The sequence below is a fragment of the Lacerta agilis genome, chromosome 3 (assembly GCF_009819535.1).
Source record: "Lacerta agilis isolate rLacAgi1 chromosome 3, rLacAgi1.pri, whole genome shotgun sequence".
NCBI classification, from domain to species: Eukaryota; Metazoa; Chordata; class Lepidosauria; order Squamata; family Lacertidae; genus Lacerta; species Lacerta agilis.
Genome location: NC_046314.1, coordinates 38,150,670 through 38,167,279, shown reverse-complemented (window position 1 = coordinate 38,167,279; position 16,610 = coordinate 38,150,670). Strand labels below are relative to the sequence as shown.

General features: G+C 42.8%; 1 protein-coding gene across 1 annotated transcript; it reads left to right on the top strand.

Moving 5' to 3' along the window:
- Positions 1-251: 251 nt before the first annotated feature.
- TENT5A (terminal nucleotidyltransferase 5A) lies at positions 252-3,509 on the top strand. Its single transcript, XM_033143294.1, has 2 exons — positions 252-795; positions 2,314-3,509. Exons 1-2 carry the CDS (start codon positions 310-312, stop codon positions 3,091-3,093), a joined length of 1,266 nt encoding a protein of 421 aa, XP_032999185.1. The 5' UTR covers positions 252-309; the 3' UTR covers positions 3,094-3,509.
- Positions 3,510-16,610: the final 13,101 nt, after the last annotated feature.

Below are 16,610 nucleotides of genomic sequence, written 5' to 3'. Positions count from 1 at the left end.
GGGCGGTTAGCCGGTTTTTTGGCCCGGGTGAAGCCTAGAGGGGAGCCACTGAGGCTCCCAGCGTGTGTGTGCGCAGGGGGTGGGGTGCCAAACTGGGTGAAAGAAAGCCTACTTTCGCCCCTGTGAGGATCGCAGCCTTCATCATAAGCTATAAATTCCTGATTTTTTGCTTGCCTTTTTTTTTATAAAACAACCCTCCCCCCGTCCCGCTAGGAGTGGAAGAAGAAGAATCTCCAGCAAAGGAGGCCGTCTCTCCCCCCCCCCCCCAAAACGATTTGATCCGCTCCAACCTGCAAACGGCGCTGGACCATGGCAGATGAGGAAAATATTCTCAGTAGCAGCACTAGCAGCAGCTCCGACGGCGCCGACGGCGACTGCCCTCGGCAGGCCATTGCCGAGCCGTGCCTGGGTTGCAGCGAGAGCAGCCGCTGCAACGTGCTCAGCTGGGAGCAAGTGCAGCGCCTGGACCGCATCCTGAGCGAGACCATCCCGATCCACGGCCGGGGCAACTTCCCCACGCTGGAGATGCAGCCGCGCCAGATTGTGAAGGTGGTGCGCAGCCGCCTGGAGGAGCAGCGCATCGGCGTGCGCGATGTGCGCCTCAACGGCTCGGCGGCCAGCCACGTCCTGCACCAGGACAGCGGCCTGGGCTACAAGGACTTGGACCTCATCTTCTGCGCCGACCTGAAGGGCGAAGCCGAGTTCCAGACGGTGAAAGACGTCGTCTTGGACTGCCTGTTGGATTTCTTGCCGGAAGGAGTTAACAAGGAGAAGATCACCCCGCTCACCCTCAAGGTAAATGGAAGGCTCTCGCAGTCCCCGGCCGGCTGGGAGAACCTCCCTTCTCGCTTCGCTTCTGCCTCTCCAAAATGGGCCGCCACAGAGCAGTGGAGGCGGACAGAATGGAGAAGGCGCAGCCTCTAGGACAAGCTAGCCCTTATTTTAGATTGCAGTGCAGCTAAATAAAAATTAAAATAAAATTTAAAAGGTGGCAGAATACACACACCCCATTGCTAAAAACAAACAAACCCCCAGGATTATTCACATACAGGTCCTCCCCTTAAAGCTTTTTGAAATACTAACTTGGCATGGCTCATATAGAGTGATTTCTAAGTCTCTATATGTGTGTGTACGTGTGTATGTACAATGTGTATGTACAATATTTATAGGTAATTATCAATTATTTTCTTAGTAAATGGGCCTGAGCCAAACCGAAGTACTTGGATTTATGCTATCTTAGCTCCATTAATTCTCATCAGGCTAAGCCGTTTTAAATGCAGTTACTTTCTTTTAATTGGTTTGTGGCTAGGCCCGCTAGAGGGGCATGGTGCTCCTCTGTCTCCTTGACCTGCATGTCGAATGCAAAGGCTGGGTTTGCTGTCAAAATACTCTCATAATGCTGCTCTGCAACCTTAAGTATTTGAAGAACCCAGCTCTTTCTTTAAAAAAAAAAAGTGCTGCACTTCACTAATTTGTGCTTAAACACCTTTGCAACGCTGATTAAGTGGCTTAATTAGGTACGGGGAAACTGGATTGCCTTGAATCAAGTAACTGTTTTAACCAATGGTACAGTAAGGGCATTTTAGATGGTTTAAAAAGGGCCCTAATGCCATTCCCCTTCTTTAGATGGCAGTGTGGAATGAGCCAGCCCTGCTAAGTTTGGGGGCTGTCCTGCTCATTGTGTTGACACCACAAATTTTATTCTAGATCACAGCAGGGGAAGAAAGGGTTAATTTCCCTCTTCATACCTGCTCTGGTTTTGTCTTGCCTTGTTTTGGAGGTGGGCAGGAGATTATGAAGGTTGAGATAACATTGAAAGTTCCCAGAATATTGGTGCAAGTTTATTTTTGAGGGAAAGCTACTAGTGGTTTTATAAGATACAATCTGATTATTATTCTCCTTTGCATGTATGCTACATTTTAACCGTCACCTTCTGAAAGAGTCCTGTCCCCTTCACTATATCTCTCTCTCTGTGTGTGCATCTTTGTTTAGCATGCATTAATTCAATCTCTTCGGAGGAAAAGCCTTAATAAAATGCTACAGAATATGTCCTTTGTGCAGGACCATGCTACAAGCACTCCCTCGCCCTTTGGTCCTTTGCAACTGCATGTCTGCAAAACCGCATGCTAAATCTGTCCACAGTGTCTCTTTCTTACGCCTGGGCTCTGTAAATTTGCTCTGCTGCAAGCTAGGGCAGGGTGGAGCTGGGATCAAATGCAAATGTAGGCTCTAAAGAGGAGGTGCGTTTATTGGTTTTCTGATCTGCTCCTCCCTCCTCTCTCTCTCCCCCCCCCCGTGTGTTTCAAATTGTAGGAAGCCTATGTGCAGAAAATGGTGAAAGTGTGCAATGATTCAGATCGGTGGAGTCTCATCTCCTTGTCCAACAACAGTGGGAAAAATGTGGAGCTGAAATTTGTGGACTCCCTGAGAAGGCAGTTTGAGTTCAGCGTAGATTCCTTTCAGATCAAGCTAGACTCTCTCCTCCTTTTTTACGAATGCTCAGAGAACCCGATGACTGAAACTTTTCACCCGACTATAATCGGGGAGAGTGTCTATGGGGATTTCCAAGAAGCTTTTGATCACCTTTGCAACAAGGTCATTGCTACCAGAAACCCGGAAGAGATCAGGGGAGGTGGTCTCCTGAAGTACTGCAACCTCCTCGTAAGGGGCTTCAGGGCAGCCTCGGAATCTGAGATCAAGTCTCTCCAGAGATACATGTGCTCCAGGTTTTTCATTGACTTCTCGGACATCGGGGAGCAGCAGCGGAAATTGGAGTCGTACTTGCAGAACCACTTTGTGGGCTTGGAGGACCGCAAGTATGACTATCTCATGACCCTTCACAGTGTGGTGAATGAGAGCACCGTGTGCCTGATGGGACATGAGAGGAGACAGACTCTCAACCTTATCACCATGCTGGCCATCCGTGTGCTAGCTGACCAGAATATCATCCCCAATGTGGCCAACGTCACGTGCTACTACCAGCCAGCCCCGTATGTAGCAGATGCTAACTTTAGCAATTATTATATTGCCCAGGTTCAGCCAATGTTCCCGTGTCAGCAGCACACGTACTCAACTTGGTTGCCCTGTAATTAGCAGATTTAATAGGCTTGGTGGAGATTGTGTTTTCTGTCAAGCAAATAAAGGGGGGAAGGCAGCACTCCCCCCTCTTCTTCTTTTTTTAGAAACAAACAATGGGGTGTTTTTTTGTGCAATGGTGGTCTGCTCTGGCTTTTCAGCTTGAGAGAAGCTGTCGGTTCTTCAGTCTAATGTAACAGAGAGTGATTTAGAAAAAGAACCGAAAAACAAAAAACCTCATTGGATTCTCTACCCCAAAGCACAGAGGCCTGTCATGAAAAGCAAATACGTCCCCTTGAAGTAAACCAGGGAGGAGGAAATGCTTGATGACAATATGGGTTGGCGATGCCTGCTCCCATAGCTATGGCAGAGTGAAAGTTGGGAAGCCTTTATTTTTTAAATGAATCTGCAAAAAACAAAACAAAACAAAAAAAGATTGGAGGAAATACGAGTGGGGAAGGGAAATATGCGTTCAGGAATTTAAGGTTAGATTCATAACACAGAGATATGTTGGAATAAGAGATATTTTAGAATTACTGCCTTGGGGGCAAGTATTAAGTGCTGTCAGTGGAATGAACCCATAGAATGTACAGCTTGCTTGAATAGAAAGCAGTTTAAGAGAACCAGCTTGCTCCAAAATGGAAAAAGAAAAAAAAGCAGTTGTAGGTGGGTACAGTTACTATTTTTTTAAAGAGAGAAACGGGTGGGGTGGGGGAAGAGATTATGACAAATTTCATTATTTCCAGCTGTGTGCGTGCTTCACATTTTGTTTAAAAAAAAATGTGGAAAAGCCAGAAAACCAGCTGTAGCAAGCATCATATGCTTCAGGACCAAAGATTTCTCAGATAAGTTATCCAAGCAAGTAGAAAGCAGAGTAGACTATTAAAAAAAGAGAGGAAAGATAAGATATTACTATATTTGTACATGCTAATGTTAAACAAAAGTGCCTGATACCTTTAGAAAATTTGAAGTGAGAAAAATATAGTTTTGTGGTTTAAACTTGCATTTTGTTTTTATCAGGGACACAAGAAACAAACAAACAAACAAACAAAAAAGCTTGTGAATAAATGGTGGAGGAAATGCCTATTTTTCCCCCTGGCAAATACCTATATAAAGTTTCTATTGTTGGCGTGATGTTATCAGAGGTACATGTGTGTATGTGTGTATATTGTTGTGTGTGCGTGTGTGTGTGTGCGCGTGTGTATGTATACATGCATACACACATATTTTCAATATGGTCTGGGAAAATGTAGCAATTTTAAGGAATGTTTTAAATAAAATACAGTCTGCAACAGGATATCATAATGCTGTGGGCACTTTGCAGGGTTATCCTGCACCAGAAAATCTGACTAAACAAACTGTTCATAAGCAAGATGGGATTCAAAGGATGCATTTGGTTGCAAGAACATAAATCCATTGTGTTACTTGTGAGCCATACTAGTGTCAAATATTTCACCCACTGATCCCTTTGTCCCCTGTTTTGTACTGTAATATGGTTTTGACAGTTAATTCACTAGTACCACGACTGCATGCTTCTCTGATGTACAGACAACCATTGGAATGTGGCTCAAATGGATAGCTCCCTTGACAGCTAAAGAATATTGTATTTGAATAATAATTATTGACATTTATAAAGAGCAAGCAGAATGCACTGTGCATTCTAGGACCACTAGTAAATGTGAAATTGAACCATTATGAAGACTGTTGCATGGATTTTGGAAATCTATATTTTATATTACACACACACACACACACACACATTTTTATGCAAGTATTAAACAACTTTGATCTGGTTGTCACACTGCATTTTCCAGTTTAGTACTGTACCTTATTTAAAATGATTAATCTTTTGCATTGGTACAAATAATTTAATTTCCTTTCTCTCAAGAGACTTAGGGGAATGCTGGGAAATCATTTTACTGGGAGGGTTTTTTATACCCTTACCACTGTAGTGACGATTATACAAAAGAATTTAACCATTTCTTCTTTTTTCATCCAGCCAGTGGTTTTTTTTTTAATTGAAGCAAACAAAATCTAACTTAACACCTCAGTAACAATCAAACACAAAGTTAAGTGCTCTTACGTCCAGAAACGTAAAAATCTTTGGGCTCCAGTGCTCCAAATCTGTGTTGGATTGCGGCCTACACATTGTTTTATTAATGCTAAGAAAGGAAGCAAAGGTTACAGTTTGGGAGAGGAAACTGAACTAAGCCACCCACTGCTGCGGAATCAAAGGGAGAGAAACACACGCTGCAAAGGGAAATGTTCAAGCAACATAAAATATTTAAAGGGGAGGGATTAGTAAACTGCTAACCAGGCAATTTAGCATCCCATTGTCCTAACAAAGCTACTGGCAGTGCATTTGTCCCTTCCCCCATCATCCATTACTGAAGCTTTTCTATTCTTAACCATCCCTTTGTGTCTGAAGGTCAGTTTAACAGGACCCCAGCTTGTTTACTTAAGTCACTTCCTTGTGAATTCTGCAGGAAATTTAAAATTAATTTCCATCTTGGCAGTCGGTCCCCAGTAGTCACTTTTTGCTTGTCTGTTTACTACCCACAGCCTGCTAAGAAAATCCTAACCCTCACCCTCATAACAAATACACATCTAGTCAGTGCTCAGTTACGAAAATGAAATGTCCTCTTTCCATTGGCCCAGCAAATCAACAGGGAGATGTGCTTTGTCAAAATCAGAGCCTAGCCTGTTGTTGCTCAGAGGGGATTTCTGAGGGAAGCTGAGCAGAAGGCTGGAGCAAGAGGATCAGCTGGTAATGTGGTATGTCCTTTCCTACCACAGCTATTTCGCTGCAAATAAATGAGTCATCCACTATTGAAAAGGGTTTGGGGTATCTGGCCGTGCTTCAGCCACAAAATGCTGATAATACAGTATAGACATTCCCCCCCCCCTTTTGGAGCAGCCTTCCCCCTCTTTTAAGAAAACCAAACACTGCTATTGTTAGTCTGAGGATTACAGGGTCACTGTCTCTCTTCTCCTCCCCCTTCCCTCTCGTAGTTCAGGTAGCTGCATCTCATGGCAAGCAGCAAATGGTTGCCTTGCATCACATGTCCAAGGAGCTCTGTTCACTTGATGAAATAGCGCACACTCTCATTTCTCTCTCTCTTTCTTTCTGCTTTAAGGGGCCAGCAATCTCCAGCCACTCCAGCCACTTGCAACTGGCTGGCAGTGGAGGTTGTTTTTAAACCGTCTGGTAATAGTGATGAGAAGATGCTTTGACTCTAGGTCAAAACTAAAATAACAGCATATTTTCAGAATGTGTTGGCTTCTGTGATTTGCAGACCTAGCCTTTCATACAGCCAAACAGCATGCCCCCCCTGATCCTTCTCCAATTTTATTAAACTAGTACATTCATAAGGAGAAAATGTTTTTTACTCTTAGGATCTGGCCCTTCTATTCATTCAGCAAAAACTTCAATTTTTTAAGAAACCAGGTTTTAAACAACTAGCTTAAGATGTTGTCTTAATTACAGTCCTACGGTTTGTGTTACTGTTGGGTTAAATGTGAATCAAAGAGGAACTAAACCTCTTCTGATATGTCATTGGGAGAGGTGAGGAATGCAAAGACATCAGATTCTTTTTGAATAACTAGCAGAATCTGCAGTTTGTTAATGTTCGTTATTGTGAAACTTCAGTTGTCCGTGTCTGCTATGTGGACCTCAGGTGATCGCATATCACTTTTATACTTATGTAAATATCGCTCTCATTTATCCAATCATTTCATTCTCAGCCCTGGGTCATTCAGTTCAGATAAATGGAATCATACTGTGTATATATAATCCACAATATGCAAAAACAAAACAAGAAAAAAAATGGGGAGGGGGGAATAAAATGGAAGCAGGATCCATATTTTCATAACTCTTTTTATTTAAATGCTTTAAGACTTGTTTGCTGCTATGTATTGCACAAAGTTTCATGCACAGCTTATAAATGCCTGTTGTAAGTGCTTTATATGTGAGTTGTATTATATTGAAGACTCATCCATTCTGAGAAAGCTTTAAATAGTTTGTGGAAAGAAAAACGTGTAAAGAAAAGTGAAAATGAGATGGAGAGAAATATATCTATCTAATGACATATTAAGCACTTTTTGTTTTTTTCTTGGGTTGTTTTTTCTTTTGTGTGTGTATTGCTTTCTGATTTTCAGTGCAATGACAAAAATCCATAATCCATGTATAGGTTTTTTTTGTTTTGTTTGCTTTCTTAGCAAGCCGTGATTATACCTAGTTAAACATCAGAAAAGTCTGCAGACTTCAGGACTGGTTGGACGTGGCACCACAAACTCTTGCCGTCTGTGGGAAGTCAAGCGATGCTGAATTTGTTCTCCTGTGGCATTCCGCACAACTTTAGTCTTCAGTGAGACATCCTGCTGCACCAAACCGCTCCCCTTGGACTGTTCCTTTGGGAACTTTTTGACTCTGGGTTCTGTTGGAGGCTGAAACAAAAAGTGGATGGGAAACGGACACTTCTGACCAAGTAAAGCATTTGCTCCAGTGCTAGCGGGAACAGATTGTGAATTTTGTTTACAGCATCCAATATTTGGATTTTTTTGTAAATAAAAATGATGTTATTTTTTCTATTTATCTGTGTCTGGGGTTTTCAGTTTCTCAGATAATTTCCGCCTTTTTAGTAATTAATGTGCCTTGACTTCCATTAGAAAGAGCAATGGTAGCTCATTTCTGAAAAGCCGCTTTTTCATTGGGGACAGTGTAAATCTGGGTTTCGTCAGAAACAAATGAACCTTAGTTCCAGAACTTTGGACAGGACATTAACCAAGTGACATAAATGACAGAAGCATGAGAGTGCTGGTGGGCTATGAATCCTCCTGAGACAGTTGGAAGTTTTAGAAATAACATTGTACTTCATATGCAATGCAATCCTGCGTTTACACATTTATTCTTCTCCACTGTTATTTTCCTGCCTTGATTCTGAGTATATTATTTATCCTCCACGCCCATTAAAATGGAGAATCACTTCCATGACGCCAAGGATTTAAGGAATGGAAGCATAATGCTGTAATCCTGCATGCACTCTCCTGGGGTTAATTGCCACAATCTTACACATGTCTACTCAGAAGTCAGCCGTCAGGGACTTTTTTCCACATGGCGGTGGTGGTGAGGAAGTAGACCATCTGAGTAAAAGAGCTGCCCAGTCAATAAATTCAAAGAAAGCAGGCTGAAAAAGAAAAAAAAAGACCAGTGTTACTTACCCTGAAATGCTTTATAAATCCAAAGCATTTTGAGTCGTAAGCTCTTCTTCAGGAAATTTTGCATTAGCGTTTCCATAGCAAAGCTCTCAGTCAAATAGTTTGGACAATTCCCTATAGAAAAGGCTAGAATTGTGTTGGATGTATAAGGATTTACAAAATCAATGTTTTATAACACTCTTGGATTCCGCCCCACTCCTTTGCTTGAGGCTTCTGAAATAATTCCAAGTCTAGACACATAAAAAAGAGAGGTTTTCCAGTCCTCAAAAACACTTTGGCTCCTTCTGACATCACATCCACAGCTCGAGAGCTGCTGTAACATGGTTCCTCCCCATACTGCCAAAAAAAAGCCCAAGTCATAAAGAGTCCAGGTTGTGGCTTCTTCAATGTCTTCTGCACAGTGTACATTTAAAACACTTGTATACCACTTCAGCAATTATCGCTTCCCCTAAAGATTCATGGGAACTGTAGTTTTTTTGACGGTGCTGGGAATTATAGATTTCTGGAGGAAACGACAATTCCCAGCATTATATGGTGGAAGCCATGTGCTCTAAATGTATGGTGCAGATGTGACCATAAGCAACCAGAGGCATATCTAGGGTCCCTTGTGCCCTTGGAAAGGTGTTGCATCGGCACCTCCTACCCCGACACACTTGATTTTGCTACGATAGCAGCAGCACATCGCTGGTGCAAGGAACTCTAGGTACACCTCTGGAGATATAGAAGAATATACAAAAGAGAAAAACAACCTAATTCATCCCATTTGCAAAGAGACAGTTGACATACTGTGCTCAAACTGATGTGAACACCAGAGAGGATAAAGCAACTGAAGGCTGTCAGAAGAGAAGAAGAAGAAGAAGAAGAGGAAGAACAGGGTTATGGTGTTTCAAATGACATTTTCTTATCTCAGGTTGTGCTGAGAAGACCGAAGGAAAGGTGTCACATAACTGAACTCTCAATGGGTGGAGTGAAAGTGGATTCTGTCACATGAGCACAACAAATCCGCTTTTCTTTTAAGCATCTGGAGTTTCTGCAGCAGTTTGGAAAGTGCCAGGGAAATGCATTGACAAGTGTGGGATGAACGGATGAATAATCAGAAGCCATCTAAACACCCCGTAAGCAAATCAGGAAGAATGCAGAACAAATGCTCACAGTCACCTAGCAGCTCAGTAATGGCCGGATATAATCTAATGTCTGTGTAAGCTTTGTGCAAGCAAATCAGAATGAGTGTTCAATAAGCAGGTAGTCTGGAGGGGCCAAATAACAGTGAGAGTTTGAGGCTGAAAAGAAGAGAGGGGGAGGGGGGATTACAGCATGAATAATAGAGTTGGGCAGGCACAAAACGGGGGAAAGCACCCCCTCAGCACCTCCACAAAACACATAAACATATTGCATATTATTTACATATTACTGGCAGGACCGATCCTGGGTTCTCCTACCACCTGGCAGGCTGTCCACCCACCTGTCAATCACCTGGTGCCAGGTGAGTCATGTTTACTTTGTGTAGGGTGACCTGAGTTCAAGTCATGCTGCAAACAAAAGATTTGAGTTGATTCAAGCTGAGATCGAAGACACTGCAGTGCGCAACTGGTGCATATTTCAAGCCCTGCTTTTGGCAGGGATCAGTTGCGCTGCAGTCTTTCAGATGGAGGAACCGATGGGGAACTTCATAGCTGAGCTGAACCCAGCAGGCTTGACTTCAGTACCTACCAGCTGATCAGCACTGTCAGCCAGCCTCTCTTGCCAAGGTACTATCACACTTTAACCAGGTCTCTATCTGTCCGACACATGCTGCCACATGTGTGGTGCAGGTGGGTGGGGTTTGAAGGAAACAGCATTGTGAGCTCAAATGTAACCCTGGCAGGCCTACTTAGGCCATTGGGCGAAAGGTTCTTACCCCTGCAATTGAGGCTAGCTACAGAAAGGTCACTACCACACATGCCTTGCATGCCTCCAGGCAGCAGAGGGCAGGGTTTTTCCTACCAAACCCCAAGCTCTATCCCAGGGTATCCCAAACTTGGGTCTCCAGCTGCTGTAGGACTACAACTTCCTTCATCCCTAGCTAGCATGACCAGTGGTCAGGAATTATGGGAAATGTAGTCCCAAAACAGCTGGAGACCAGTCCTGTCAAGTATTCCGTTTTCCCCAGGATTCTCCCTTATTTTATGCAGTTTCCTGCTGCTCTCCCTTATTTTTTATTTTCCTTTAATTTCCCGTTTTTAATGGAAGCAGCTCCTCCCCTGCTGGCCAGGGACTGGGTGGGAAGACCTCGCCTACTTGGAGAGAAAAGCCTCAGCCCTCAAAGCAAGTGGGAGCCATTTCCCGTGCTTACAGGGGGGGTGTATTCCTCCCCCTGCATCAGCCCCTACCCGTTGCCACCGAGTCCCTCAGCCGGCCAATAGGGTTAGCTGGCGGGCGGAGCCTGGCTGCCTTTGAGCAGCTGCTGCTTCCTGTCCTGTTTTGATGGGACCAGACAAGAAGGCGATGGGGCTCCATCGCGCGAAGCACATGGCTGCCCTCCTCTTTGCTCCGCTCCGAGCCCGCTTGGAGTTTACATTGCTGCTCCGCCCACTTTTGCTTCTGGCTCCGCCCACCATTGACATGTGACTGTCCCCGGGATAGGTGAGACTGATCCTTTGTTTTCAAATCCGAAACTTGACAGCTATGCTGGAGACCCCAGAAACCCTGATTTGCCCTCTCTCTCTCTCTCTCTCTCTCTCTCTCTCTCTCTCTCTCCCTTATGCAAGAGACAGCCATGAAACCAGCGCTCACCATGTGGGCTTAGACTCTAAAGCCATACTTGCAAATCTGAAAAAAACCCTGTAAATAATTCTTTAAAAAAAAAAAAACCAACCCAACAAGTTCCCTGTGTGTTTTATTTACCTTTTAAAAGCAATGCTAGTGATGTTTTAATGAGACAACAGGTGATGGAGGGACAGGGTAAATCCAGCTTCTAAGCTATTAAATCTGCTATTAACCAACCCATTTTTCTTTAAATGCAAGCTTCCATACCAGCAATGACTGCAGACGTATAAGAGGTTATCCCTCACCCAACTTATTGGATTTTGTGCAGTAAGGGGGAATCCAGATTAAATGCACACACACAGAGAGAGAATGGCCTGACATTCTGATGATGACAACATTACGTAGACACTGCAAAATAACTTTTCTATCTGAGCAGCGCTGATTCCACAATGAAATCCCATCTTTAAGCATCTGCAGTGAGCAGACACAGAGTTAGAGTTTGATGTTAAAGAGTGCCCCTTAGAAAGAACAACTGTTAGAAATACATTGTGCCCAATAATGATAATTTAGACACCTCACTAATTTTCTTTTGCACCTGGAGGCTGCCTTCCTTTTTCAGACATTTAATACGCAATTAAATTAATGTGAGCCACAATCTGCCTGTTAATCTGTTGCCTTCTTGCCATTTGCATGCTGTGTGATTACTGAATGCAGACAGGCTAAAGTCGTATTGTGCTACAAATTTAGCTCACAAAAATGATACAGAATTAGGCTGCTATATTTTGCGCTCATGCTAGAATTAATCATTTGTCTAGCAATTTATCTCTACATAGCAATCTCAGTCTTGAAAGATCTGGTTCCCTTAGCCAATTAGGAGCCAATCTAAATTTAGCCAATCTAAACTGGAGGGTTCCTAGTTTTCTTTCTTTTCTTTTAAAAAAAATAATGTTTATGATAGATCCATTCCTTGATCTTCTAAGAAACACCCCGGTTTCTGAAGGCTAATCAATTTCAGTAAAGAATGTTGTACAACTAAGCAGGTATTATTTAACTAAATGCCTGCAGAACTGAATAAACTAACTCAAATAACTGGATCTAGAAAGGCTGGATCTGTTCTCAAAAAACCAAAAACAAAAAACACCTCCAAAAACTGAAAGCTCTAGGATCCTTTAAAAAAGGGGGGAATGAGTTCTTTTGGCATTAAAAAATTGGGAAAGTTTTAAATTCAATTGTAAAAAAAAAGTGTTTGGATGGAGAACAGGAAAGACAGCATGAGTCTGTAAAAATCTGGCAATGGGGCCATGAAAATTTGGCTGCAGATAAATGTTTGTGGCTTTCATCAAATAGTATCTAAATGGCATTAATAAACGAGAACTGTAACAGTACACAGCACACAAGTAAAAGTGCTCAATAAATATTTTTGCATATGTGAACATAGTTTTCAAACATGAAAGAAAGAGGGGGAAAACATAGAAAAAACCTTCATTCTATTGGTACAAATCTTTTATTAATTTGGGGGGTTTGGGAAACTCAGCCCCCTCAATCCAGAAAGTATTTTCTGCATGCAGTTGGGATGTTGCATGGAAGGAACAGCTGTTCCTCATAGAATGCATTACGGGGTCCTGCCACATGCAGAAAACACACAGGCAGATCCGCTGGCTTGCCTTCTGCATGTTGAATGCTCCAGAGGATTCTGCTTTGTGTGCACCATTAACACTGAATGTACACATCTACAGATGGATCTACAGGGTGGATTTGCATATCCACATCAGAGTAATCATTGCACATGTTACTAGCTTTGAGCAGGTGTTATGTATTCAGTGGTCTGTGTTTGCCTGAGCTTGAGTCTGGACCAAGGATTCTGAGCTCTGTGTTCTGATTCGATACATGATATCCAATCACATGATATCCAATCAGGATTTGGACCTCTGCCATTGGCCCTTAAACTCTGAGTCATGATTCGCAGCTTGGAAGTTTAGCCAGCCAACCATGTTGCGAGTGGGAGTGGCCCAGCCTTCAGAAATGTATATAAGCAGTTGCTTTGCCCCTGTTGTTCAGTTATGTTAGTTCAATAAAGGTTCTTGCTGTTGTTGTTAATAATAAATGAATGAATGAATGAATGAATAATTTATATCCCACCGATCTGGCTGGGTTTTCCCAGTCAATCTGGGCTACTTAAAACACTGTGTCTTGCCTCGTGGGAACCCACCTACACTTCAGTACCCTTCTGTTGACTAGTACATGTGGATCAAGCTCTTTGGTCTCCTACAGCTGCTTCAGTATTAACGATGAGCCATTTATACCACATCCACACTATACTTTTAAAACACTGTTATACCACTTTTAACAGCTACGGCTTCCCCCAAAGAATCCAGGGAACTGTAATTTGTTGAGGGTGCTGAGCATTGTTAAGAGATTGATATTCCATTCACAGGGCTATAATACCCAGAGTTCCCTGGGAAGGGGGATGTGGCCTCAGTGTAAACCATTGTGTATGGTCTTTCGGATATCAGAATATTATTTGAGGCTGAAATTGAGGCGTACATGGGTGTTGGCCCTATTAAACTCTGCGGGACTTACTTGTAAGTAGACCTGCACAGAACTGCTGTGTTAGACACGATGGAGTTCAGTTGGTTTTTCCCAACATAGTTCTTAAAATAATGGATGAAAGAGTAAATAAGGCATCATACTGCCAAAGCTCGATGCTTAAAATCCATTGGGAGAAAATTCCGCTCATGTTCCTAACTTATGCACATAGGGCCAGATTCAATTAAGCTCTGGCAGGCTAGTGGAAGCCAGTGCAAGGGCTCCCGCTAGCTCAATGGGGCTTCCCTCCTCTTGTATCCCTGTGTGTCCCACTCCTTCCCCCAAATACACAATGGAGAGTGAGGAGAAACCCCCACTACTGCATGCAGGGGAAGGAGAGGTGGGATCATTCCAGCTTGGCAAGTGGAAATATATACTGGGGGAAAGGCAGCAATTCTTGTGCGCTGGTGGTCTTGCACACATGGTTTATTCAGGAATCAGCTGTCTGGTTAAAAAAAATATGTATTGCTTTAATAAAGATCCAGTTTTCCACTTAAAGACTTCAAGCAATGCTCTTGAAAACATTTTTTCCTGCTATGTGTAGGGCAAAGGATGGACCCAGAGCTGGGTAGATGTTTTATTTCAGAGTCTTCAGTTGTTCTTCACAATCAGAGGCATCATACATCTGTTTTCTTCTTTGTTTGTTGTTTTAAAAAGCCACGTTTTACCATTATGTGTACCTGTGTGCTTATACTAGACACCTACAGTCCCTGTCCCTTTCCTTTCATGTCCCTGACTTATGATTGCTGGGTGATGATAGGATCACTTCCCCTGCACAAATGTTCTGATGCTATTGAGGCCCTTCTTCATGTGCCTCATCTTCGAGAGGTCCGGAGGGTGGCAACACAAGAACAGGCCTTCTCTGCAGTGGCTCGCTATCTGTGGAATGCTCTCCCCAGGGAAGTTCACCTGGTGCCTTCATTATATACCTTTAGATGCCAGGCAAAAGTGTTCCTTTTTAACCAGGGCTTTGGTTGATCTGATTTACATCCTATGCCCTTTTAAAATGTGGTTGGTTTTTTTTGTGGTGGAGCCTATTGGGTTGCTGTTTTTATTTTTATTATGGATTTTGTTTTATTATTTTATTATGTATATTGTGATTTTATTCTGTGAACTGCCCTGAGACCTCCGGGTACAGGGCAGTATATAAATTCGATAAATAAATAAACAAAACTCACCCAATGAAGACAAATGTTGGATGATTCAGGAATACATCTTCAGACAGAGCATAGTTAAAGTACATAAAATCTCTCCCACAAGAGCTAGGGATGGTCAACCACATGGAAGACTCTAAAAGAAGACAAAATAATGGAGTTTAATAACCTGTGGCCATTAGCCCAAAGCTGTGTTCTGTCTCCACTGTCAAGGGCAATGTGTCTCTGAATACCAGTCTATGAGCACTATGCAGTGCTAAATTTACGGTAAGTAACTTTTCAGTATGCTTGTTGTGCTGGTGCAATATTGTTGCACGAGGGAAACACAAGACGGGTGTGCAATGGTTTGCACAACATGAATCAGCTGTTGCGCAACAAACTTCCGCTAGTGCAACGAATGAGTTGCATTGCTTTGCTGTGCCATCTTTAAACTCTGTCTTCTCACTGAAAATGTTGAACATGGCCCCCAACATCGATAACTTCTGCTTACCTGGGCCGTGGGCAACAGTTGTTGCGCAATGCGGCTTGCCGCTATCGCCAAGCTTGGTTGTCTGTTTCCAACGGACACGATGTGGCCTCTCCTGCTTGCTGGGTGGGGGGATTTTGAATTTAGTCCTCCTGTGAAATTGACCAATCAGGGAGGCTCAGGAGGCTAGCATAGTGGGGGTGGAGCTGGACAGGGACTTCATTCTGATCTACTTCCCAGGTATAAATTAGTCTTGCCTTCTTGCCCTTTACCACAGTTGGATTTTTAGAGAGTCTGGCTCAGGTGTCAGATAAGGCATTGAGTAGGATCCTTAGTCTTGAATGGTGGTGGTGGTGGTGGAGGAGGAGGTTTATATGTATTCGCCTCCTCCCGCCAAAAGGGAAATCCCGCTAAAGGGGAGGTGTTTTGTCCATATGCCCAGAGGGAGGTGAAGGGCCATAGCACTCCCCAAGGCAGCAATTCTGACGGGCTGCTCCTATTTGATGTATGTCACAGGACAGTCCTATCCCAGAATCAACCCCCAGGTTCGCAGTCAGCAGGAGGCCTGACTGAATCTGGAAATACCCAATGCCTGATCCAAAACTTACTTACAACTACAGGTAGGTGGTCGCGTTGGTCTGCCATAGTCAAAACAAAATATAAAATAAAAAAATAAAAAAATCCTTCCAGTAGCATCATAGAGACCAACTAAGTTTGTTCTTGGTATGAGCTTTCATGTGCATGCACACTTCTGTGCATGCAGATATCTGAAGAAGTGTGCATGTACACGAAAGCTCATACCAAGAACAAACTTAGTTGGTCTCTAAGGTGCTACTGGAAGGATTTTTTGATTGTATATTTTGTTTTTCCTTACAACTATAATCAAAAAAGTTGTGCCCTATTTCCATCCCAGAAGTTTTCTTGAGTTTCTTTTCCTTATCCTCACATGGTACCACAATGACAGGCTCCTTGCGCCTCGACAAGCAGTGTGTGTGTGTGTGTGATCACCAATGTGCAGTGTTGTGATTCATAAATGGAAGAATCGCAAAAGAGGCCGTGTGAGTGCATGGTATGCAATCTTTTTTTTTTTTTTTATAAGAATTTATTGACATTTTTACTTATAACCACATACAACCTTAACCACACCTACATTTATACACATACTAAACAAATACAATTACACATCTAATACAAAAATTGCCATGATTTTCCTTCTTAATTAGACATCTCAAAAAAAATAAATTTCTTTTTCCAATCTTGACAGTTGACTTCCCCTGCCTTTTTCACCTTCGAGTTTATATCCATAATCTACTTTTTAACCTCTTCATTTAAAAAATTAAACTTAATTATATATATAAAGAAAAACA